Raw genomic sequence first — 25,452 nt, 5'->3', positions numbered from 1 at the left:
TGCGCCAGCCTGTTCTGCCTGCTGGTGCTCCTACCTCCTGGGGTTGGCGGGCCACCCGGCCGGTGTGATTCCCTGCCTGGACCTGTGCGGCGCCCGATGTGGCAACCCTGTGCCCGGGGTTGTGTTGTCCTGCTTCAGCGGCTGCAGCCTGATACCAGCGGACGGACCGCGGTCTGTGGGCTGAGTGAGGGCTGATGCCGTTCCGGCGCCTGGTGAGGCCGGGAGAGACCTGCTGATCCTGCCCACCGCCGGGGTCCATGACAGCCCCCTGGATCAAGCAACAGCTGCATTGATATATCCAACACTTTCACAAGTAAGACTGCTGTGGGCACTGGTGGAATCCATTCTGGCTGGCCTTCTCCCCATCATATTGGTGTGGGCCTAGGCGCCGGCTGTAGGAGGGTAGGGTCTGCTTCCTATGGTCACCCCCACTTTTTGCTTTTGCTTTACTGGTTTTCGACTTAGATGTGGCTGTGGGCCTGCTAATCAGACCCACAGCCCAGATGCACTCTCTTTAAATTCACACTATGTACTCTAGGTACATCCACAATTGGGAATTGGTTCACCTTATCAGCCCCTGTAGAAATGTACCCGAGGTACTCAGGGCTTAGGTGTAACCAAGGCCTACCAGGGGCTGCAGCATGTATTATGCCACCCCTGGCTGGCCACTCAAATCGACAAAACTGGCTGATCACTCAGCTGGGGCAAGGTTGTGTAACCACCCCTTGCTTAGGTGTAGTATTCCTATACCTACTTACATATAGACACATAGTAACCTATAAGTCACTCCTATGGCAGGCCTTAACAATCCTGAAGGCAGAGTGCTTGGTTATGTGTGAGATGGTGCTCTAGCAGGAACTGAGCCTGTCTGCAGCTTTCGGAACCATGTCCTTACAGCTGTTCTATGATATCGCCATACCATATACTCTTAAGTGCATTATAATCCTCGCGGTTAGATGCTAACTTTGGTTTGGCTTTATTCAAACATGTTGTGTAAAGTGTCATATGCTTTGGAATACTACCCCCTCGCCAATTCTGGCGACGGGGGTAGCATTCTACCCTTCTAGAGGGAGAAGACATGTTAAGTCCAACGATCCCGGTTAAAGTTAACCAGAGCCCCAGCATCACAAAATGGATGCTGCTGCCACAGACACAAGTCTGACCTCCTGCTGCTGGGAGTCCTTCCAGTCACCGAGGTTTGGACAATAGGTTTCCTGCTTGGGGAGGTGCCAGCACCACCCCAGACAGGAGGATGTGTATTGGGACAGGGAGGGCTGAATAGATTGAGACACTGCCTGAGGCACACTAGGTGCTTTATGCATACCCCAGTTCAAACCGGTTGCTGGGGCACTCCAGCCCCAGCTCTGGCGCGAAACTGGACAAAGGAAAGGGGGTGTAACCACCCCCCTTCCTGGTCCCACCCATAGGAGGGACCTAGTGAGCAAACCAGCCCCCTTTAGTTGGATAAAGGTAGGAGCAGACCCCGGAGACTTTAGATTAATCCTGGAATCGAACTGAAGACGAAACTCTGGACCCTTCGACATTCAACCAAGCTGAAGACTGAAGAATCTCCCTTGTGGCCAAGGAGTGACCACCCTGGGCAACCAGGCACCATCCAGCACCTCGACAGCTTGCTTTGTCCCTGTTCTCGCCGGAACCCGAGCACAGAGCCTGACAAGATCTCGACTCCCGGACCTCTCTGACCCCACTGCACGACTCCAGCACAGCTGAGCCCCGTGGAAGGCTTCGGAACCCGTGGAAGCAGGCAACTTGGAAAGACTTCGACTTGCTAAAAGTGCAGCTCCTAAGGCCTCCTCGGAGCTGTGCACTGGGGACTGAGACACCCCGACACCGAGCTCCACCTGTACCAAAGACCAGCCCTCCACACTCCACGAGATCTGCGTGGGGCCCTTCTGCTTGTGTTCTGCTCGACGCGTTGTCCGGTTGCTGGCCTGTTGGCTAGTAGCCCTGTGGCGACGATCCTTTTGAAAACCCATCGCTGGTCTGGTTGCTCCAGACTGGACCTCACTTCCCTGAAAAGGTGAAGTCCCTCAGACCCTCCTGATCTGCACCAGAAGCCCTTTGTGTATCCTGCGTGGGTTGCCTTTGCTTAGGCTTGTTGGCTCCGATCTTGAAGCCGACCCCATCCTCTGCGAGAACCTTCGTGGGACAGCTCCTCTCCAGCACCTGGTCGTCCTCGTTGCCTCCTGGTCCGCGTGGCTGCAACAACAAGCTTCACAACAGCACCTGATTGCTCCTCGACGACGCCTGGTTCCTTCCTGGTTCCACCCGGTCACTGGCTAGCGACCTACTCTGTCCCCTCTGCTTTCAGGTCTTCTTCATCCCCGATCCACCCTTGGATCCACCCGGACATCTTCCTCCTGGTCGCCTGCAGCATCTTTCTTCACAGGCTACATAGACTTCAACGGCAAAACCTGACACATCTTCACACCGATGCACCCGCTTCCTGTGGGTGAGGTAACACGAGTACTTCGGTGCTGTCAAGGGTATTGACTATCCAAGTGTCCAGGTTTTTAGTTGTTTGCTTCTAGCTAGACCGGAAGTGTCCGAAATCTCCATTTACTTACCTTTTACGTTCCTATTGACTTTCTATTGACTCTCGCGTGAGAGTACTGACACTGCACGCGCCGCCTGTGGGCCTCCTACTCTTAACCTAAGGGTCAGATAGTGTAGCCCCAGCGATTCCCTAGGCCCTAGGCCTTCTCCTTTCCCAAGTCGTGGTTCTTATACCACTTACTTAGTATATGGTTTTACGCGCCCCTAGGGCCTAACTGTAAATTGTACTATTTAAAGTATTTCTGAGTATAACTTGTTATGTGCTTTGTCCTCTGACCTACTAAAGAGTTCAGAGGAGTGTGTTAGTAAATAAATACATATATATTTTATATATATCCTGTGTGGTGTCCTTTCATTTGATATTCAAGGGGTGACATATGGTAAAACAGCTGGCTTTACACGCCCTCAAGAGTCTTCTAGCCTAAGACTGTTCTGTCCACGCTACCTCTAGGATAGCTGGTCTATAAGGTTGACTTTACAACCATCACCATAAGGGTTGTTTGGACTGGTGCAAGGTGGTCACTAGAATAGTGAACATCATATACCAGGCCAACTTCTCTCACCGGCGGCGCCTCTGGACTTGGCAGCCTGTTCCTCCTGGCTTCCCCCTGGGGCCTGATACAACGGGTTTATCGTCCGTGAGGTGCCTTCCTTTTCACCACACATTTTTTGTTTGTTTATCATTTAAGTGTGGGTGGATGTACTGTCTCAGTGGGCAGACATCATTGGTTGTGTCGAGTTGAACTTTGCCCGGAATCTCCCACTTGCAGTTCACAAACACAGTTTTGATGTGGACGGGCAGGCATCCGAGAAAATACACCTTACCACAAATATAGAGGGGGTGATGTGGGACTTAAACAGTATTTCTTCCAACCAAGTAGATTTTCATGCCTAGTAGATGAACACTAACCAGTGTCCAGGGTACAGGGATTTTTTGTATTGAATTCAGTTGAGTGGAGGGCTATACCATTGGTACCCGTATCCCCTCTTGGCTCCTTTTTATATTATATGCCTGATACAACACGCCTAGGGTCCTGCCGTTTTCCTTTGCCCGCCCTGCGCTGGAGTCGTGCCTCTGCTTGCCCCTGGTCTACAACTGACTACCGCCCGATCTGCCGGAACGGAGGGGGCCTGCACCTAGGGGCTTCCTCCCCTTCCAGCCTGCTTCTCTCCATGCATGTGACCATACTGGCAATAGGGCATCCCGGAGACTTGTGCCTGATCTCACTGCTGCAGCCTCGCTGGGGGTACTAGTTGAATCCGGCTGCTCCCTGTCACTGGGGACCCCCATGACGACAGAGACTGCAGCATCATTGCCCTACTCCTACGGCCTTCTCTGTGGCTGGCTCTGGGCCCCCTGCGCTAGCCTCTCGGCCCGCCGGGCCCGCACAGTCTTTCTGGAGCCGCCCTATCACATCCTTCTATTATTCCGCTCTGCCAGACCGGCCTATGATCCTGAGGGCCAACCCAACCACTGCGAAATCCTATGCGCAGCTTATTTCCCTCACTACCACTTCACTGCGGGCCGCCATGTAAAAGACGGATGCCAGATAATTCAAAATCACCTTCTTAGGGCGTGGTGCGGGCAAGTGCGGTGAGGCCCGCCCTATGCTGGTGAGCAATCAACCCAGACTGACGACCCCGGCGAACAAGATTACAATCTTAGAACCATTCTTCTAGAAGTGAAGTGCAGCCTAAAGTTCAGCAACACGAAAATAGACCATCAAACACCCCGTCTTGACCAGGTTAAACAGAGGATGGACTCCCACGACACATGTATTGACCAGCTTGAGGCAAGGGTTTCGGATGCCGAGGATGCTGGAGCCTCCGGAGCGCAGAAGCTCCTCAAAATGGATAACATCCTTGAAGTTATTTGTGCCGAGAACGAGGACCTAGAGGCGTGCTCCTGAAGGAACAATATTGTTGGCCTGCCGGAAACCACTGCGACCGGGAAAATTGAGGATTATCTCGAAATCCTGCTCCATGATCTATTCGGCCCGGTCCTGTCCACCCATTTCATCATCGAACGGGCACATAGGTCATTTGGCCCTCGACCCCCCCCCACCCCGGGGATCCTGCGAGGCCCATCACCGTCTGCTTGCTGAATTATCGGGACCCAGACTCCATTCTGCGCAGGGCCCAGGAGCTGGACGAGGTCAAACATCAGGGCAACATGTTGTCCTTCTACCTCGACTTTTAGTTAGTCCGTCCAGGCAGCCCGAAGGGACTTTCTTCCTGCCAAGCGCATCCTGCAACAGCTCCACATCACGTACGCGATGCTCTACCCCTCCAAACTTCGCATTGACTTTGGAGAGAAACCCAAGTTCTTCACTGAAGCCGTCACACTAATTCCGAGGACTGCCGCATAAGTGACAATGACTGATCCCTACATGCCTTGCCCTGCCTCATTGTATGCATATTTTATATTGTTCTGCCCATGCGCTATGTTTGATGCAATGTCTCATGCCTTCTTTTATCACACATAAAAACCTGTTATCTTTGTATGCTACGGAGGGCAGCAATGTGGGGACACTTGATGCCCTTTGGGATTTGTGGGTCTCTGGGACAGTTTAAATACCCTGCCCATCTTGCTTTCAACCAAGAACATTCCTGCAATCGCAAGCTTCACCCTTAAGCTGCCTCCCTCAGAACTATACCATGCTCGGCTAGCCTGCCTACATGGGGGCTGTGCGCACGCACCCCGTTGGGATGACTCCCATTCCTGTATTCAGTTCTCCAAGTTTGGGATCCCTGGGAGAGGGAGGTACAGATTCTCAACCTAATTGGGGGGGTTGGAGTGGGCGGAGGGAGGGTTTTTTTTTTCTTAGGGTTCCGTAATTGGCACTTCCTGCAAGAGGCTCACTTTGTTATTTCTTTTGTTCTGATTTTGTCATGTGACTGTCTGTATACATTACATGATGTATTGTATCTTATTGCACTAGCACTTAACACTTTTTTCATGGACCGTAGGCACTGCGCTACTCACCGCCTCTCAGTTGCCACATGACTGACACTACCTTTTGGACTTGGAACATCAGGGGTCTGAATGACCACCTTAAAGCACGTCTTATGCGTGCTTATCAGCCCCCAAGTAGACGTTAGTTTCCTCCAGGAGACGCATCTCCTCCCTGCTACCTCATCTAGGCTGCAATCCTGTCACTGGGGAGAGTCCTACACTGCCTTGTACTGTAATTATTCACTTGGTGCCTCCATCCTTTTTAGGAGGGGTCTTCCTTGATATGGCACCCACTCCTTCATTGACACGGAGGGTGGCCATGTGATCCTAGCTGGAACACTTTCAAACCAGCCGCTGATACTAGCGGCACTCTATGGCCCCAACTCTGACAACACCGACTTATTTGCACATGTCTGGCAACTTATAACTTCTCTGGGTCCTCACTCCTTGATATGGGGGGGTGACTTAAACCTTGCAGAAACTGGACCGCTCTGAAGACCGCATGCAACACCCATAAGCCACTGCCTCCTCCACTCAATCATGGATTACAATTCCCTATTGGATGCTTGGCGGCAGGCACGCCCTGGCGAGCGCGAGGGTACCTGCCTGACTAGTTCACGTGGATCCTAGTCCCGCCTTGACCTTTGGATCACTACCTGTGACATGGCCTCTTGGACCACTTCCATGGACTACATGGCCTGCACTTTGTCTGACTATGTTTGCGGCTCCCGCTCACACAGCCTCCTGTGCATCTTCCCTTCAACATATCTCCTGACGATCCCATTTGCTTTCCAACCACTATCTAAATGAGCCCTTGACTTGCTTCAGCATTTTCTTCCTTTCCTTCTCTGTGGCTATGTTATCCTATTTCTTCAGTGGCTCAAACTGTGTGGGTCTAGGTAACAGCTTTCTGTTAGTCATTGTTTGTCTCAGGAAATCTAGCTTTTTAATGTTTAAAGTACTTACTAAAGGACTGTAAATCTTTATCAGAAGCAGTATAGTGATGCTATTCAGAAATCCAGGTACACGTATTGAATGCGATGTCCATCATCATTTCGTATGCAGGATTTACCTCGGCAGGGGTTTTCTGACCCGCAGTAGAAGGTACAAAAGAAATATAAGGCTTTTTCAATATAGCACCCATTAGTTTGGTTCAAAATGATCTAAAATTCACACAAAACAACTTAGCGAACAACAAACAATACCAGGGCAGCTGTGTTAAAGGGCAACCTATCTCTTTTCAGTTCTGTCAACAGTCAGCCAGTGTGTAGTGGTTACTTACTTACTCGTGCTCATCGCGCGGTGTGTCGCGCGATGTGCACGCATTCAATATGTTATTGTTTGATTATGCATCCACGCGCGATGTGGCCGCATGCAATGTGTTATTGTTTGATTATGCATCCACGCGCGATGTGGCCATTCGGTGGTTGCCTTCAATGTGTGGTCAGTCACCGTTGAGGTTTGCCGCTGGACAGAAGCGTCGTGCATCGGCTGAAGTTTATGACTGTATGGAATAAACCTTTCTTCAACTACTCTACGTTTTCCTGTGGATTCTTCCATGCTACATTTGGCGACAATCGGGATTTAAACTTCACCCATACCCACGCAAGAATTTTTCACCAAATCCTTGATGTTTAATTAAGGACGCACCTGACCAGTTCTATCGTTGGTTTCACTCCGTGAAACATTCCGGTGAGAATTCCAATTCTTTTCACCGAGGAACAAGGTATGTCGAATAACTTTCTTCAGTATGCGCGATTGGCTTAAAGCTTTATCTCACAATCGTGAGGATTGGCCATAAGAGACTGAGATCGTCTATTGGCCAGTTTACTGCCTGTGACTCAGCTGTGATTTGCCCATTGGATATATTTAATTGTTATTGGTTCCTGTTCTTCACGAAGGTTTTCTGGGCGTCACAAGCATTGTTTGAGATGTCAATTTGATGGACATCAGTGCTTTGCTACAGCGACGCACACGCTTTCTCATTTATATCCTTGTAAAATTTTCGGATTGAATTTGTCACCGGTGCGTTGTCACAGCGACACGCACACTTTATGGATTTTCATTTAAATCACTTATTCCAGCGCGTTTTCACAGCGACGCGCACGCTTTCAATTATTCATTTATTGTGATTACCAACTCGTTGCTACAGTGACGCGCACGCTTTCTGTCATTCAATTATTATAATCACCAGCGCGTTGCTACAGCGACGCGCACGCTTTCCAAATCATATTTTTTTTCAACTACAGCGACGCGCACGCTTTGGGGAAGAATTGTTCTTTCATCCTTCAATTTATTTCCGCGTATTAATTATTTTTATTGGTTTTGCCACTCAATTTTCATTACTGTTTGTATTGGTGCTTATTACTACATTTAAAGGGGGTGCTTTTAATACAAAAGGGAGTGCTTTGTACTGTTTATTTTACTATGGCTAATTTATATTTACAGCAAATCACCCAACCCCCTTCTTTTTTGAGTAAACCTGGAAGCCCTGAAATAATTTGGAAAGAGTGGTTTGCTTTGTTTGAAAACCATCTTATTGCTTAGATGCTATGGATTTTTCCTCTGAACGCAAATTCGCAATCCTTTTTGGGTGTCTTGGCCAGGCAGCACAACGTATTTTTAAAAGTATTCCTCCAATCCCTCCACCTGCTCAAAGCGGTGACCGTCATTGGAATATATATCTTGAGGCAGTGGCTCGCTTTATTTATTTATTTATTTATTTATTTATTTATTTATTTATTTATTTGCTGGTTTTTATAGCGCTCGAATCAACTCCAGATGGAGTATCTCTGCGCTTGTGGTGCCGACTAAACAGAAGATGTAAATTGGATCAGATGCTAGATCTCATTTTTAAATAAGACAGTTTTCAGTTGCCTTCTGAATTTTAAGTGCTCAGTACACTGTCTTAGGGACAAAGGGAGTTTGTTCCATAATGTGGGTCCTGCAATTGACAACGCTTTATTCCCGTGCCTCGCTTTCTTAGCGCGGGGCACCACTAGGAGCAGATTATTGCTAGATCTTAGTGTTCGAGATGGAATGTAGGGAATAAATTTGTTTTCCAGATATGCAGGCCCTTGTCCATGGAGACATTTGTGTATCAGGCAGGCTATCTTGAATTTTGTTCTTTGCCGGATCGAGAGCCAATGTAATTGCTCAAGAAGGGGTTTAGATGGAGTTCGTGGCGGAGCATTCAGAACCAGGCGGGCCGCTGTGTTTTGAATGACCTGGAGCTTAGCCAACACGCCTTCATTGGCGGAAAGCAGCAGGCCATTACAGTAATCGATCCGACTTAGCACGAGTGCCTGTACTAGCGTCCTCCTAAAGGAATCTGGCAGTAAAGGAAAGACTTTACGCAGCAGGCTGATGGTATGGAAACAAGAACCCGAGATAAAATTGGAATGCTGTTTTAGTGATAGTTCTTGGTCCAGACGGACCCCCAGGTTTTTCACTATCTGCTTGGGTTCTGGGGCTGCTCCCAAGTCCTGTGGCCACCAATCCGGGGCCCATAGCATCCTGGCCTCCCCAAACAGCATGACTTCCGTCTTGCTGACGTTGCACTGGAGGCAGTTTGAGGACATCCAGTGCGCCACTGCCTTCATGCCTAATGAGAAGGAGTTTCTTACTTCGGCGGAGAGGGTTTTAAAGGGGAAGAGGAGCTGGGTGTCATCAGCGTAGGATACTGGGATAAACCCGTACCTACGCATCACTCTAGCCAGGGGTGCCACATAAATGTTGAAGAGGGTCGGGCTTAGACACGAACCCTGGGGCACCCCTTTTGATATCTCCATCTCCGCTGAACGATATGCACCCATGGTGACAGTCTGGGTGCGATCGGATAGAAAACTCCTTAGCCAGGCAAGGGCTTTGTTCTTAATGCCAGCGTTCGACAACCGCTCAGTCAAGATGGAATGTGACACGGTGTCGAACGCTGCAGACAGATCTAAGAGAACCAAGATTACTGAGATGCCCTTGTCCTGGTACATGTGCAAGTCATCAGTGACTGACAGAAGGGTGGATTCAGTGCTATGTTTAGGTCTGAAACCTGACTGAGAGTAGTCCAGAGCCCCAGCAAGTTCGATGTAGCTGGAGAGATGGTGGTTGACATGCTTCTCAGTCATTTTCCCTAGGAAGGGTAGTAAGGAGATGGGCCTCAGATTGGCCAATTCAGTCCACGGAGTCGCAGTGTTTTTCCTGATTGGTCTAACAATGGCTCGTTTCCATTCTCTAGGGACATTGCCTGTGCTTAGCGAGAGGTTTACCAAGTCTCCAATCACAGGGCAGAGTTGGTCAGCTAGAGCAGGCATTATCCTCGCTGGAATAGTATCGTCTGGGCTACCACTTTTGATCTGTGAGATCAAAGAGAGGATGTTATCAGACGAAATGGGAGGAAAGGTATCAAGAGAATGAGTATTCTGCTTCAGGTCGGCATCTATTTGGAGAGGCGCTGTATCAGTAGTGATAGTCTTGTTGGTGCAAATTATTTTTTCATAGATTTTATCTATTTTTTCTGTAAAAAATTGAGATATTTCATTGCACAACTGCTGTGATGCTACCTCAGATGTTTCACATGCTGTAGGTTTAACAAATGTTTGAAGGATTTGATAGAGGACCCTAGGTGAGTTCCCTGCAGCTGTAATTTGTGCCGTAATATGGGTTTTTCGTGCTACCCGGATAGCTTTGTGGTAGGTGGATAGTGAATCCCAATATTTGTTCTTATCCTCTACCAAATGAGAGGTTCTCCACTTCTTCTCAAGCTTCCTGGCGGCTAGCTTTAATGTCCTTAAATGGTCCGAGAACCAGACTTCCTGTTTTTTTGCAGGTCTGGGTTTAAAATGCTTCATGGGAGCAATTTTCTCTATCGCATCCCTAGTTGCACATTCAAATTTTCCAAGTGCCATTTCAGCATTATCAGTGGGGAGGATGGCAAAAGGCTTGAATTTTCCCTTGAAGGAGTCAGCAGTAACTTTGTGCCATTGTCTGCGTACACTAGGTAGGGAGATAGAGCTTGCAGGAGTAGAGTTAAAATGCGGGGTGTAGAATTCCATTATAAAGTGATCAGTCCAGTTAACCTGTACTCCAGGTAGACATGAAACTGACAGAGAAGTAGATAAAATCAGGTCAAGAGTATGTCCCGCCTGATGGGTGGGCCCAGAGTTTCGTTTTATAAGACCTAATAAGGATAGGTCTGTTAGTAAGGTCTGTGCCTCATTACAATCCAGCTTTTCGCTGTGAACATTAAAATCCCCTAGTAGTAGGAAGTTACTTTCATTATTTATGTGAGGGGCCAGTAGCTCAATCAGCTTATTGGAGAAATTTGTGCAAGGCCCCGGAGGACGGTATATTAGGGCACCTTTTTGACTTTCTTTGGGGGACCATACTATTTTAAAAATTAGTAATTCGATTTCAGGGGTACTCAGCTCATCTAATATCGTAATGCTAATTTCTTGTTTGTGCACAATGGCTATCCCACCACCAGTTTTTATAGGCCGGTCCAGTCTGACTATTTTGTAGCCGTCAGGAATTCCTAGGGTTATAGCAGGAGTGGAGTATGGTTTTAACCATGTTTCTGTGAGATAGCACAGATCGGGTTGTTTTGAGGAAATTAGGTCCCATACTTCGGCAGTATGTTTGGAGAGTGACCTAATATTGCAAAGGATGTTTTTTCTCCCCGAGGGAGTCTGGGTAGAATCATACTCAGTATTGCTAGGCGTTTTACATGGTTGATAGTGTTTAGCCTCAATATCATCTCTTAATACAGTACTGAACTGACTGTGGCAATGATAGCAAGAAAAAGAAAAAGAAACAATTTGCTGAAGAGCTAAATATTATGTTAGAAAGACATAATTTTTATGCTAGGAAACACAGAGAAGATGAAAATGTTGGAGAATACATTTCTGCTCTTAGAGTTTTGGCAACCACATGTGATTTCGGTCCTCTTTGCGATAACTATATCAGGGAACAGTTTGTCTTCAACTGTTCTTCACGGAAGATCAAAGAGAGGATTCTAGGTTGCAAAAACCCATCTCTGAATGAAGTAATCGATCTTTCCTTAAGCATTGAGCATTCTACGCTTACGAGTAAAGTGATGGCTGACGCTTCAAAAGGTGGAGTCAATTCAGTTAACGTTGCTGACCCATGCCAAGACAGTTCTGTGTGTTCTGTGAACGTTAAAAGCAAAAATGTGAAATTTGTTCAGAAGAAACTATCTAATTTTTGTTACAGATGTGGATCAAAGAACCAGTTTGGGAACTTTCAGGGGTGTCCTGCTATTAACAGGCGTTGTGTCATTTGCAAAAAGATGAGCCATTTTCAAGGTGTTTGTAGAAATTTGAAGAAAACACCTACAGTTAACCATGTAGAATCTGATGTTGATTATTGTACCAACACTTTTAATAATATTGTTGTCACATTAGATTATAATGGTCAAGTTAGTGACATAAAGGGTCCTTTATGCTCTGCAATAATTGATGGCATTCCTTTACAGGTAATGGCGGACTCTGGTTCTCCTTTCACTATTTTGAGAGATTCTACCTTCTATGATTTATGGAGAAAAAAAGGTGGAATTGTTGCGTTCAGATGTAAACCCGAAAGCCTTTGGGGAAAAGGACATCAACATGATTGGGTATTTTGAGGGTTTAGTACAATGTTTAGGTAGAGAAACTGTTACCAAAACTTATGTTGCTGAGAAAGGCAAAAATATAGTTGGCTGGAAGGATCTTGCCCGTATGGGTTTATATTTGGTTCCCGGGGATGACAATCCAATTAAGGTTGGGGATCTTCCTGTGTCAAGTGTGGAGTGCATGTCTGATGGTCAAACTTTTGATACAAAACAGATTATGGAGGAGTTTAAACCTGTGTTCAGTGACAAAGTAGGGAGTGTAGAGGGTTTTGAGCATAGGATAAGATTGGTTCCAGGAGCTCAACCTGTAGCTCAAAAGTTTGATCTGTTCCTTTGAGTGTACGTGCAGAGTTAGAAAGTTCTTTAAAATAATTGTGTGAGCAAGGGATCATTCAGCCGGTTGATTCTTCACAGTGGGTGGCTCCAATCGTGGTCGCTCACAAAAAGACCAGCGAAATTAGGCTCTGTGCGGATTTATGCGGTTTAAACAAAAATATTATTGACGATTGCCACCCTCTACCAAAGATCCATGAACTACTTGCTAATCTTGGTGGGGCTAGGTGGTTCTCATTGATCAACTTAAAATCGGCTTATCATCAGGTTGCGTTATCAAAAGAATCTCAGGAGTTGACTACTTTTATCACCCCGTTCGGACCGTTTACATTTTTACGTCTTCCTTTTGGTTTAGCTTCGGCTGGAAGTGTCTTCCAGAAGCTCATGGATTCTCTTTTCAGTGGGGTGGTTGGAGTTGAATCATACCTGGATGACATTTTGATTTATGCTAAGTCTTTAGAAGAGCATAATGCAATTTTGAGACGTGTTCTCACCATTTTAATGTCTAAAAAGATGACTGTACGCAGGGACAAGTGTAAATTTGCTGTTAAAGAGCTAGATTATTTGGGCCATACCGTATCCCGTGAGGGGATTAAACCAAAGTTCTCAGTGATTAGAGCCATCGAAGATGCCAAACCTCTCTCAGGTCTTTTCTCGGTCTGGCAGAGTATTACGCTAGATTCGTACCTGCTTATTCTCAATTAGTTGAACCCCTTCGCGGCTTATTGAGGAAAGGTTGCAACTTTGCTTGGTCCCCTGATTTGGATAGTTTTTAGTGAAGTTAAAAAATTGATCGTATCCGCTAAAGCTCTTCACGCTTTCAGGGATGATTGTCTTTCTGTCATAACAGTTGATGCTAGTATTACTGGCTTGGGTGCAGTGTTAACTGAGAAAGTAGGAGGCAATGAACAGACAGTGGCTTTTGCTTTGCGTTCGCTTAAGACGTTCGAGACTAGGTATAGTACCATTGAAAGGGAGGCATTGGCTTGTGTATGGACAGTTCAGAAGTTTAGAACGTATATTTGGGGTCGGAAATTTGAGCTAGTTACCGACCATAAGCCCTTTATCTATATTTTTATTAAGGTCAATTCTTCATGTATGTCGGCTAGATTGATGAGGTTGGTTTCTAAGATACAGGAATTTCATTTTGATGTCAAACACATTAGTGGTGGTAAAAATTTTAGGGCCGACTGTCTTTCGAGACTTTCCATGGTGAAGGATGATGATGAGGATATCTCTGCTAAGGATATCGAATGTGTCACCATGGTGGATGCTGTTTGTGAGTTAACCCCTGTTTTATCTGAGAATGATTGGAAGTCTGCATGTGAGGGTGATCCTGTGCTTCAAAAGGTTATCCACTATTCAACTCTTAGGTGGCCGGAGCCTAGGTGTTTGGAGGGAGAGTTACGTAGGTTTTCGCAGGTTTCTGATGAGCTCTCAGTTGAGAATAATATTGTTTCCAGATGTGACAAATGTATTCCTCCATTCAAATTACGCCCTTTGATCATAGGTGAATCCCACAAAGGTCATTTAGGGATTACCAAGACCATTATGAGGATTAAGGAACACTACTGGTGGCCCTCTTTGGATGAACAGGTCAGGAAATTAATTTATTCTTGTCCAGAATGCCTTGTCTCTGATAAGGATTGGCATACAATGAAAGTTCCCTTATCTCCATCTGAATTTCCACATGTAGCGTGGGAAAAAGTTGGTATTGATTTTTCAGGTCCTTATTCTGTTTTAGACCAGGAGTGCAAATATGTTATTTTATTGGTTGATTATTATTCTAAGTGGATGTATCATGAATTTATTAAAACTCCCGATTCTGATTCTACTATTTCATTTTTGAAAAGAATTTTTGATGTGGAAGGTGCTCCTAAGATGCTTATTAGCGACAATGGCACTCATTTCGTTTCTGATAAGATGAGGAAGTTTCTTAGTGATTTGGACATTAAACAACTCAAGGTTGCTTTATATTCCCCATCTTCTAATGGTTTAGTAGAGAGAGGGAATAAAGTGATTAAGGAGGGCATTCAAGCGGCGTTGTCTTGCGGAATGAATGTGAATAATTTCATCAGAGCAAAGGTATGGCATTATAACACTTCTCCACACTGTACTACAGGAGTCTCTCCTTTTACTTTGTTGAGGAACAGAGGTTCTCATTCTAATTTGTTTCCTTCCTGGCTTCAGGATTTATCCGGGGACAAGGAAATTGATCTGGGCGCTATTCACAAAAGAGTGGATGCCAAACGAATGCATATGAGAAAGAGTTTTGATTCAAAGTGTAATTCTGTTCCTGTTGATATTTTTATGGGTGACTGGGTTTTGATCAAAAAGCCTGTCAAGGTTAAAAATGGGGAGTCTTGGGGCCCGATGTAGGTAAATCTACATTTACCACTTCATAAATACCGAATCATACCGAATAGGTATTTATGAAGTGGTAAATTAGAGGGGGGGAGATGTAGGTATTTCAGATTCGGTAAATACCGACTCTGTAAGATTCGGTATTTACCGATTCTGTAAATACCGATTCGGTATCCCCCATTGCTTCCTATGGGCCTTGAAGCCCGTAGGAATCAATGGGCATTACCGAATCGGTAATTACCGATTCAGTAATTACCGATTTGTGCAAGGGTGCAGGGGGTGTCACTTTGACACCCTCCAGCACCCCAAAAAAAGGCATGTGAGCCATGTGGCACACAGACATGCCCTAAGGGCATGTCTGTCTGTCACATGGCATAGGTGTGCATGCACACATGTGCATGCACACCTGGATTCGGTATTTTAACACCCAATTGGTTTGGGTGTTAAAATACCGAATCTGAAGGGCCTGTGGGACTGAAAGTAGTCCCACCTACATCCCAAATTTAAAAAATCGGTAAAATTACCGATTCGGTATTTTTGCGATTCGGTAATTTTACCGAATCGGTAAAATACCGAATCGGACAAAAAAAGGTCCCCTACATCTCAGTAGGCCAAATACCGGTCGGAAACGGCCGAAATCGGCCGTTTCCGACCGGTATTTGGTACCTACATCGGGCCCTAGATCGCCAAAGAAAAAGGAAAGGCACTATCTCATTCTTTGAACAATTTACGCTTTCTGAAAAACAAGCCCATGGTCTCTAGAGGCCAGGAGGCCACCCTTTTGGAGAACACACATTTGAATTTTAACATGCAGTAAAAGAGGAAAGCTTGTAATATCTCTAAAAATGACTGGACAACAAGGAGAGAGCCAGCAAACAGCAAGATGTTACAAGATTGCACATGTTCAGTATGTACTGCAATAAATGCACCATAATTATTATAACCAGCGTCTCCAAAAATATCTCTATGGTTTTATAAAAAAAAACCTTTATAAATGAATAGTGGCTCTGGAAAACGCCTTTGCGTTCATGATTTTTCTGTCCAGATTTTTCGACAGGTGGTTCAAGAACATATGCAGGGGTAGGTTCACCTCTGGCGGGTGGGTAGCTCCTGAAGCTCATCCCTGCTTTGCATGGCCTGCAACCGTGCACAATTGGGTTTTTCTGAAGGCCAGGCTCTATGGCCAACCTCTGCTGTGGAGGGCCAAAGTCTGCATGCAGTGATTATTGGCCCATTGTTGTGGGTTCAGCAAACGGACTGGCTCATGCCAGACCCTGTGGCTAACCCCTGCTCTGCGCAGCCAAAGACTGTGCATGGAAGCGGTTGACCACCTGTGGTGGGTTGGTCTCTGGGCCGGACTGAAGGCGTGCAATGCCGGAAGGGAGGACATCAAGAGTTAGCCTTATAGTGACAGTGATCTTTTTTTAACTGTGTGACGTATGCCTAGGGAAACATTTTCATGTTTTTTTAAAGTTGGAAGTTAGAAGGTTTTAAAACAGCATACTGCTACATGTTTAAATCCATTTTATTTTTAAAATCTAGTTTTACATTTTTCTTTGTTCCCTTAAAATATATAGAAAATGCTAGCCAAATGTCTTTTTAGAAGCATTATTTCTGTGTTGTACTTGGTGAACTTATTATCTCTGTTTTAAAATGTTTCTGCACGTTGGTACAGATATTCATTGTTTATGAATTTAGTGAAGATACCCTTGACAGAGGACTGATATTACTTATGGATAGCAAAACTACTTGTATGAGGTCCGAATAGGTCTACACGGGGTTTTAATGTATTCCACTTAATGGCTCTCAAACTGATAGTTCTCCTCATGAGATTCTGTTCTTTCAACTTTCCATCCTTAGTAAAGAGCACCTAAGCATCCCAGTGCAGTATGAGGATATGCAAAGATTAGTGGAAGCAGTACTTAAAAGATGCAATGACCTTTCTTTACCTGCAGCCAAACACCGTTCGATGGTGAGTCAGTCCAATAAGTATATTACAACTTTAAGTTGGTGAAATTACAATGCGAGTTGAATATATTGAAAGTTCTGTCTTCATCAGATCTGCTCTTGAGAATGATACATGTGACCGCGAATATGTTTAGTGTCCATCAACAGATTTTCTTCATGCTAGAATTTTATAACACACTCACAGACAGTGAGAATCCAGAAATGCGACACTAAGAGCTATGTTAATAAATTAAGAAGTATTTTCTTACTCTTTTTCTTTTTTTGTATTCTGGGTCTGTAAATAGAAAGCAGGGGGTATGTCAGTTTAAAATTCAATGTGATGGAACCAAAACAACGGACTGTAATTAAAGTTTGGTGGACAGGGTAGTCCGTCTCAAATGCAACAACACTCGGTTTAGAGTGGATGGTGTCATTATAGTGGACAGTCTCATATTTGTCTGTCTGTCACTGCCAGGAAAAACCTGGTGGGGAGGGACCCGAAATAAACATATGAACCCTAAATCCTAAAAGAAAACTCCCAGGGTGTTTTTGTTGCTTTTCAAGAACAAGCTCACAGTTTGGGAGTTTGTGTTTGAAAAACAAAACAATGTAAAAGTTTGGTGGACAGTCAGCAAAACCTACTGTGGCCATCCTTCACACATTTTTGTAACTTGACAGGAACCACTAAGATACAGAGATCACCGCAGGTACATAGGTGATCTTTAAATTTGGCAGACAGTAATACGTCAGGGTGGTGGACATAATGTCCTCCACCCTGATGGCTGGATTATCGTCTGTCAAAGTGTAAATATGACACAATGTCTTGTTCCGCAGAAATAGTCACAGTTTTCTTTTTTGCTCATTACCAGAGGATCCCTAATTACCTCACATTTACTTTTTAAAATGTTCCCAATTAGTTAGGGCCAGCTACCGTGGTCAACAGGATTTTGTCAGTTACAACAGTTTCTGGGCAACTGTTCACTTTTCAACTGATAGCACCAGTGTTTAAAACTGTTCCTGGTGCAGAGGTAGCGTGACAGTTTTATGTCTGTACTATAGATTCCTTTCTGCTTTCCTGAGCACTACATGGGCCAGTACTCATTTAACATCATCACACCATACAGAACCCTTCAGGAGAGAAGGGCCCGACTGCTTCAACTTATGCCACCTATCTCTGTAAAGAAAACCAAGCACTTTGAGACTGACTTGCAGAGACAATAAAATATTACCTGAGCCTGCCAGGCAGCTCACCACCTAAATAAGTTAAGATTCCATTATTTTGGCAAATATCCAGGCATTGTTTTGAAAAAAAAACTTTTAAAAAGCCTATCGTAGGGATTCGGATCCCAAATCAGATTCCTCGCCATCGCGCAGTAAGAACCCTGCACTCAGCCACCGATGCCGGCACTTGAGGAACCGTCATATGGACCAACTAAACCTGCAATAACTCAGGAATTGCCCCTCGGTTTTCTGCAGTGTGGTATCCACCACGTTGCTTGCACGCTACGCTAGCGGCTCCTTGAGAGCCAAGGATTCACCCGTGCCTGTGACAGATCTCCGATTCACTAAATTGGACCTGGAGCATTCAAGCCTATTCCGCTCTATGGCAGCTTAGTAATATTCAGGCATGTAGATCAAACAGTCCTGATGATGATCCCATTATTCTTTTAAAAGGGATCGAAACCTCATCGACCTATGTAATAGTTTCACGCAAAAAACTATTGTGTTATATTAGTGTGATAACTATTATGGGTAGCTTGTCATGTATTCTCATTTACTCAAAGCCTCTTTTTTTGCCTGAAAATCTTACTATTTATTTGTATGTGTGTTTTGTTTTCATGTACTGGATGCAGGACTGTGTCCCATTTTACTGTTGGTTGCTCTCTAAAATGTTGAAACATTTATTTAATTGATTAAATTATGTGTCCGGCTGGACACCGTGGAATATAGTACTTATTATAGTCAAAATGTATTTAATTGTTCTAAATGCTCCTTCGAGGACCATTGTTATAATTTAATAGTGGGTGGAGAGGCATCACAGTCTTTTTGTGAGTTATAAGAGAGATTATACAAGGCCCAAAATGTACAAAAGAAAAAAATAAAATGATATATAAATATATATATTCTCTAGTAAAACGGAGGTATGGTTGTGGCTTGAATTCGCAAAACCAATTCAGTTTGCCAGTTATGGTTAGCAGTGCACATCGCTAACAAGAACTTGTGCCACCTGTCATGTTGTTCTCTTGATAGCGCTTATCTTTGTTTCTGCATCATTGCAAATTGGTATTTTGTGCATAGCAGGAGGCCCTAGTTATGGAGTTTTGTGTGCATTGATAAACATATGTGGAGAATATCATTGGTTTTGCATATTTGAACTAGAACCATAACTCAGATTTTAAATGTTTTTTTGGGGTGAACATCATTGTTTTTAATGATGTAGCCAGGCTTTCGGCTTAACTCCCTGCAAAAGGCCAACCTCCATAGCCTGTGTATATATATATATATATATATATATATATATATATATATATATATATATACATATATATATATATATATATATATATATATATATATATATATATTACCTACTGGCAGTCGCCAGTAGGTAGTTATAGTTAGGATTTTTTTCAATGTTAAATCTCAAAATTCTATTTGGAATAACTTTGGCACCGGTTGACGAATCTGCTTGAAAATGGCCTCAAAATGGCCTCGTCAAGTTCCGGTCTTTCCCTGAAAGTTTGGGGGGGGATTCGTCAAGCGGGGGCCGAGATAAAAGGGGGGTCCCAAAACGCGTTTTCCCCATGTTAATTTCCATAGGGCGGTCGATTTCACTTTTAGCTCGAGCGGCTGAATGGATTTACACCAAACTTGGCAAAATTGTAGGGACTAGTAGCCCGATGTGCCTTTGCTATGTCTCAAGATATGTGCTCCAGTGGATTTTGAGTAATTTAGGTTCAAAAAAATATATATATCTATAGGCGCGCTCCGGTTCGCGCACCGGGGAGCGCACCGGGCGCGCCACGCGACTTGCGCGCAGAAAGCTGATTGGCTCTCGGGTGTCTGTAAACATTCTAAACAGTCCGGAGCGGCCGCCATCTTGTGTCTCGGTAAAATCGAGACACAAGAGGTGGCAAAAACAAAGGGGGGAATTGACCATAAGGGGGCAGGGTAGACCCCCTCCTGACCCCCTAGGTTTAATGTGGGGGCTCAAATAGGGTCCCGCGGGGCATTTAAAAAAAATAATTTTTTCGATTTGCGCGGGGGGAGCGCCCGGTACGCGCACCGGGAAGCGCACCGGGGAGCGAAGTAAGGGGAAAATCCAGGATCATATTTATGAAGGCCTTGCGCTGCCAGTTTTGCGCCGCCTGTGCGTCACTTTTTGTGACGCACCAGCGGTGTAAAAAAAAAGCGCCTTGTTACGCTATATTTAAAAAGTGACGCATCTAGGTAGATGGGTCACTTTTTAAAACCCTGCGCCACATTATACCTGCGTCAGGTATAATGTATGCAGAGGGGGCGTTCCCTCGCAAAAAGCTTGTTAATAGCGACGCAGTGAAATCTATGAGATTTCACTGCGTCACTTTTAGGATGCTGTTGCGTCAAAATCTTGCGCCTGCCTCACAGCAGGTGTAAGACTGACGCAAGACCTTTCACATGGTGCTTTCCCCATGTGAAAGGACGCATTACTGGAGTTGCGTCACTTTTGTGACGCACTCCAGCAATGCGTCACTTTTGTGCTTACAGATACGTCAGAAATACTGACGTATCTGTAACTCCTTGCGACATGATTCGTCATACATTAAATATAACACATCTGGAATGTCGTAAGGAGTGCGCACAGAAAAGTGACGCATCGCACCAGCGGTGTAAAAAAATGCGCCTCGTTGCGCTATATTTAAAAAGTGACCCATCTAGGTAGATGGGTCACTTTTTAAAACCCTGTGCCACATTATACCTGCGCCAGGTATAATGTATGCAGAGGGGGCGTTCCCCTGCAAAAAGCTTGGTAATACCGACGCAGTGAAATCTATGAGATTTCACTGCGTCACTTTTAGGATGCTGTTGCGTCAAAATCTTGCGCCTGCCTCACAGCAGGTGTAAGACTGACGCAAGACCTTTCACATGGTGCTTTCCCCATGTGAAAGGACGCATTACTGGAGTTGCGTCACTTTTGTGACGCACTCCAGCAATGCGTCACTTTTGTGTTTACAGATACGTCAGAAATACTGACGTATCTGTAACTCCTTGCGCCATGATACGTCATACATTAAATATGACATATCTGGAATGTCGTAAGGAGTGCTCACAGAAAAGTGACGCATCGCACCAGCGGTGTAAAAAAATGCGCCTCGTTGCGCTATATTTAAAAAGTGACGCATCTAGGTAGATGGGTCACTTTTTAAAACCCTGCGCCACATTATATCTGCGTCAGGTATAATGTATGCAGAGGGGGCGTTCCCCCGCAAAAAGCTTGGTAATAGCGACGCAGTGAAATCTATGAAATTTCACTGCGTCACTTTTAGGATGCTGTTGCGTCAAAATCTTGCGCCTGTCTCACAGCAGGTGTAAGACTGACGCAAGACCTTTCACATGGTGCTTTCCCCATGTGAAAGGACGCATTACTGGAGTTGCGTCACTTTTGTGACGCACTCCAGCAATGCGTCACTTTTGTGTTTACAGATACGTCAGAAATACTGACGTATCTGTAACTCCTTGCGACATGATTCGTCATACATTAAATATGACACATCTGGAATGTCGTAAGGAGTGCGCACAGAAAAGTGACGCTTCGCACCAGCGGTGTAAAAAAATGCGCCTTGTTGCGCTATATTTAAAAAGTGACGCATCTAGGTAGATGGGTCACTTTTTAAACCGTGCGCCACATTATATCTGCGTCAGGTATAATGTATGCAGAGGGGGCGTTCCCCCGGAAAAAGCTTGGTAATAGCGACGCAGTGAAATCTATGAGATTTCACTGCGTCACTTTTAGGATGCTGTTACGTCAAAATCTTGCGCCTGCCTCACAGCAGGCGTAAGACTGACCCAAGCCCTTTCACATGGGGCTTTCCCCATGTGAAAGGACGCATTACTGGAGTTGCGTCACTTTTGTGACGCACTCCAGCAATGCGTCACTTTTGTGTTCACAGATACGTCAGAAATACTGACGTATCTGTAACTCCTTGCGACCTGATTCGTCATACATTAAATATGACACATCTGGAATGTCGTAAGGAGTGCGCACAGAAAAGTGACGCATCGCACCAGCGGTGTAAAAAAATGCGCCTCGTTGCGCTATATTTAAAAAGTGACGCATCTAGGTAGATGGGTCACTTTTTAAAACCCTGCGCCACATTATACCTGCGTCAGGTATAATGTAGGGGCGTTCCCCCGTAAAAAGCTTGGTAATGGCGACGCAGTGAAATCTATGAGATTTCACTGCCTCACTTTTAGGATGCTTTTGCGTCAAAATCTTGCGCCTGCCTCACAGCAGGTGTAAGACTGACGCAAGACCTTTCACATGGTGCTTTCCCCATATGAAAGGACGCATTACTGGAGTTGTGTCACTTTTGTGACGCACTCCAGTAATGTGTCAATTTTGTGTTTACAGATACGTCAGAAATACTGACGTATCTGTAACTCCTTGCGAATTGATTAGTCATAAATTAAATAGGACATATCTGGAATGTCATAAGGAGTGCGCCCAGAAGAGTGACGCATCGCTGTTTTCACGTAGCGATGCGTCACTTTTCAGAAATGAGGCCTCCAGTTTATTCACTGTGTCACCTCTACGACCCTTTCTTGCATCAATACGTCCCTTTTGCATACATTACACCTGACGTAGGAATAATGTGGCACAGGGGTTTACAAAGTGATGTATTTACCTAGAAACGCCACTTTGTAAATATGAATAAATAAGGTGCATTTTTTATTGGACTGTTGTGTCACAAAAAGTGATGCTTTGGTGGCGTTAAAGTGACGCATGGCTTCATAAATGAGGCCTTCTACCTTCAACTCCAGCAATGCATCTTTTCTTATCCTTCAACTCTCCTGTTCCTTTTCAACATTTTCATTGAATATCAACATTCCCCATATTCACTCTTCTTCTCATAACTTTCTTTCCTAACACTCACCTTCTTTCAGTCCTCCTACTTCACATCCTTTTTCCTCTCATACCTTTATGTTCTTTCTTACTCATTCTCCTTTCCATTATCAATGCACTCTATTTCACTTACTCTTTTTCATTTTTTTAAGAATATAGCTCTTTGATGAGAATTGGAGGTAGTTCTGAAAAGAACTTTTGGTTTTCTTCTTTTTTCTAAACAGGAACAAAAACAGGGAATGGAAACTGCTCAACAGGAGCAAAAAAACCAAAATAAATTAGGGGTGGGAAGGGCAGTGATGGTTCTCCAATGCTCGAACCATGAGCTGGACACTTTGCTCCTCATAGGTGAGGAGTTGATTGCAGTATCTGCATCTGAGGACACCATGGTTAAATGCAGGTTGAATGTTTGGCACCTGCTCCTGTGATTGCCCCCTCCCAGAAGAAGTTGCTCCTCCGGTGGATGTAGAGGCCCCATCACTGGGAACCTCTTGTGCCAGAGCCCTGACACTTTCTCGGGCAAAATTCTGGGGGTGCTTCCTCTGCACATGCCGGATCATTGTGAAGACCCCAAAAGAGTACTTTTTCAAAGGGTTACCTCGTGACAGCTCTTCTTTGCAGATCCTGCACTGCACTTTTGGAGCATTTACCTTTTTTTGTCCAGGTGGGATTTCAAAAAATTTCCAAATGAAATGTTCCTTAACTTTTCGTTGAGGAGGCTCTTCATTGATGAATTCTGGGTCATCCTCACTGCTGGATTGTCTGGCAGCCATTGTAAAACCAAGAAATATCCTGGAGCAAAAAGGCAGGTCTTTCAGTCACAAAAGTGAAAGAAGAAGTGAAGGAAATGGGTGGGGATTTCATTCTTTGTAAAAAAAACTGTTAGAAACCAATTAAAAGTGTTATTTTAAGGTCACATGACCCGACGCGCTTACGCTGCGCGCTCCAGAGTGCTTCCGGGTGCGTTTATGCGGCGCGAACGTAGGCGCTTCCGGGGCGCAAACGTGGCGCGAACGTAGGCGCTTCTGGGTGCGTTTACGCGGCGCGAACGTAGGCGCTTCCGAGGGCACTTACGTTGCGCGCTGAAGTGACGTCATCAAACTTTTACAGAAATGCATAATCATTTTCCTTATAAAAAAAACTGATTTTATTTGTATCGTACGAAATGTTTTGCATTATTATTAACTTTTCATTCATATTTTTTTCACGAACGAAAGTAGCGCTCTGGGTGCGCTTTCAGGTGAGCTCACCGGTTAGCTTACCGGAAAGCTTACCGGAGAGCTTACCTGAAAGCTTCCCGGAGCGCGCACCCAGAGCGCAAAAGAAAAAAATTATATAAAAAAAAAAATGAATACTTACAAAAAACAGCAAATTGTAAAAAAATAAAAAAAGGTTAGAAACTCGATATAGAAAGGAATTAGCATTTAAAAAACCTATGAAATTCACTGAAAAAACCATAGGTTTCACACCAGTTATAGTTAGGAATTAGCATTTAAAAAAACTATCAAATTCACTGAAAAAACCATAGGTTTCACACCAGTTATAGTTACCTGGAAATTTTACTGACATAAAACCATTGAAATTCCCACGTTATAGTTAGTTGGACTCACTATAACTTGCGCGTGTAATGCACTGCTGATGACATCACATATTACATCACTCATGACATGGTCAGTGACATCACTCATGACATCACTGATGACACCATCCTTGTGACAGAGAGACTGACCTACTTTCACTGTAAAGTAACCCTTAAAACACATTTTGAAAAATAAAAAATAACATTTAAAAAAAAGTGGACATACCTATACCAGATACAACAACCAATTCAGTAATTCCACCATTTATATACACATCCACTCACTCACCAACACTTCTATATAGTCACTCATACATATACTAACTCATCATATGTAGTGAGACACCTATACATCCGTTAACACACTGGCAGTCTTCAAAAAGTTGCTCACACACATACTCACACATGCAAATAAACTATTGAACATCCATTTATTTGCATATACAGCTATACATACACTACCACCTTACTTCTAAGGAAACTTACACATACTTACTCTCTTAAACAATCACTTATAGAAACACATACTTATTAAAACAAGAACTCTTTCAATCTCTCACTCTCACATATACTCAATTATATACACCAATACTCACAAATACTACATTAAAACATATGTAGTTACTGATAAAGACACTAGTGAGACAGTCATTCACTTACTAACACATACATATACACACTCATTCACCCTTACAATCCTACACATATGCTGTCTTCAAAACACATACAAACAGTGAGTCAGTCATTGATGCATCTTTGTGCTAAGTAACACCCCCACCAAATCAAACAGACAATTATAAAGATACTAAAAAAAACATCTAATAACCCATATACACACACATGTAGCTACTCACCAACCCATGCAGCCACTTATACACAAAGTGAAACACTGATACATATATTTAAATATTTAAACATTACTCGCTAATATATGTATTCACTAAGATACACTTAATAAGGCAGTTATCCAA

General features: G+C 44.4%; 1 protein-coding gene across 1 annotated transcript in view; it reads left to right on the top strand.

Annotated features, from left to right (window-relative positions):
* MEI1 (meiotic double-stranded break formation protein 1) overlaps positions 1 to 25,452 on the top strand; it is a 3,731,473-nt gene that overhangs the window by 1,352,541 nt on the left and 2,353,480 nt on the right. The window contains exon 12 of the mRNA XM_086963480.1: positions 16,713 to 16,824. Within this exon, the coding sequence (XP_086819606.1) occupies positions 16,713 to 16,824 (112 nt within the window). The remainder of the gene's footprint in view (positions 1 to 16,712; positions 16,825 to 25,452) is intronic.

The sequence above is a fragment of the Lissotriton vulgaris genome, chromosome 1_1 (assembly GCF_964263255.1).
Source record: "Lissotriton vulgaris chromosome 1_1, aLisVul1.2, whole genome shotgun sequence".
NCBI lineage: Eukaryota > Metazoa > Chordata > Amphibia > Caudata > Salamandridae > Lissotriton > Lissotriton vulgaris.
The sequence above is the reverse complement of the archived record's forward strand: the minus strand, read 5'-3'. Positions and strand labels throughout refer to the sequence as shown.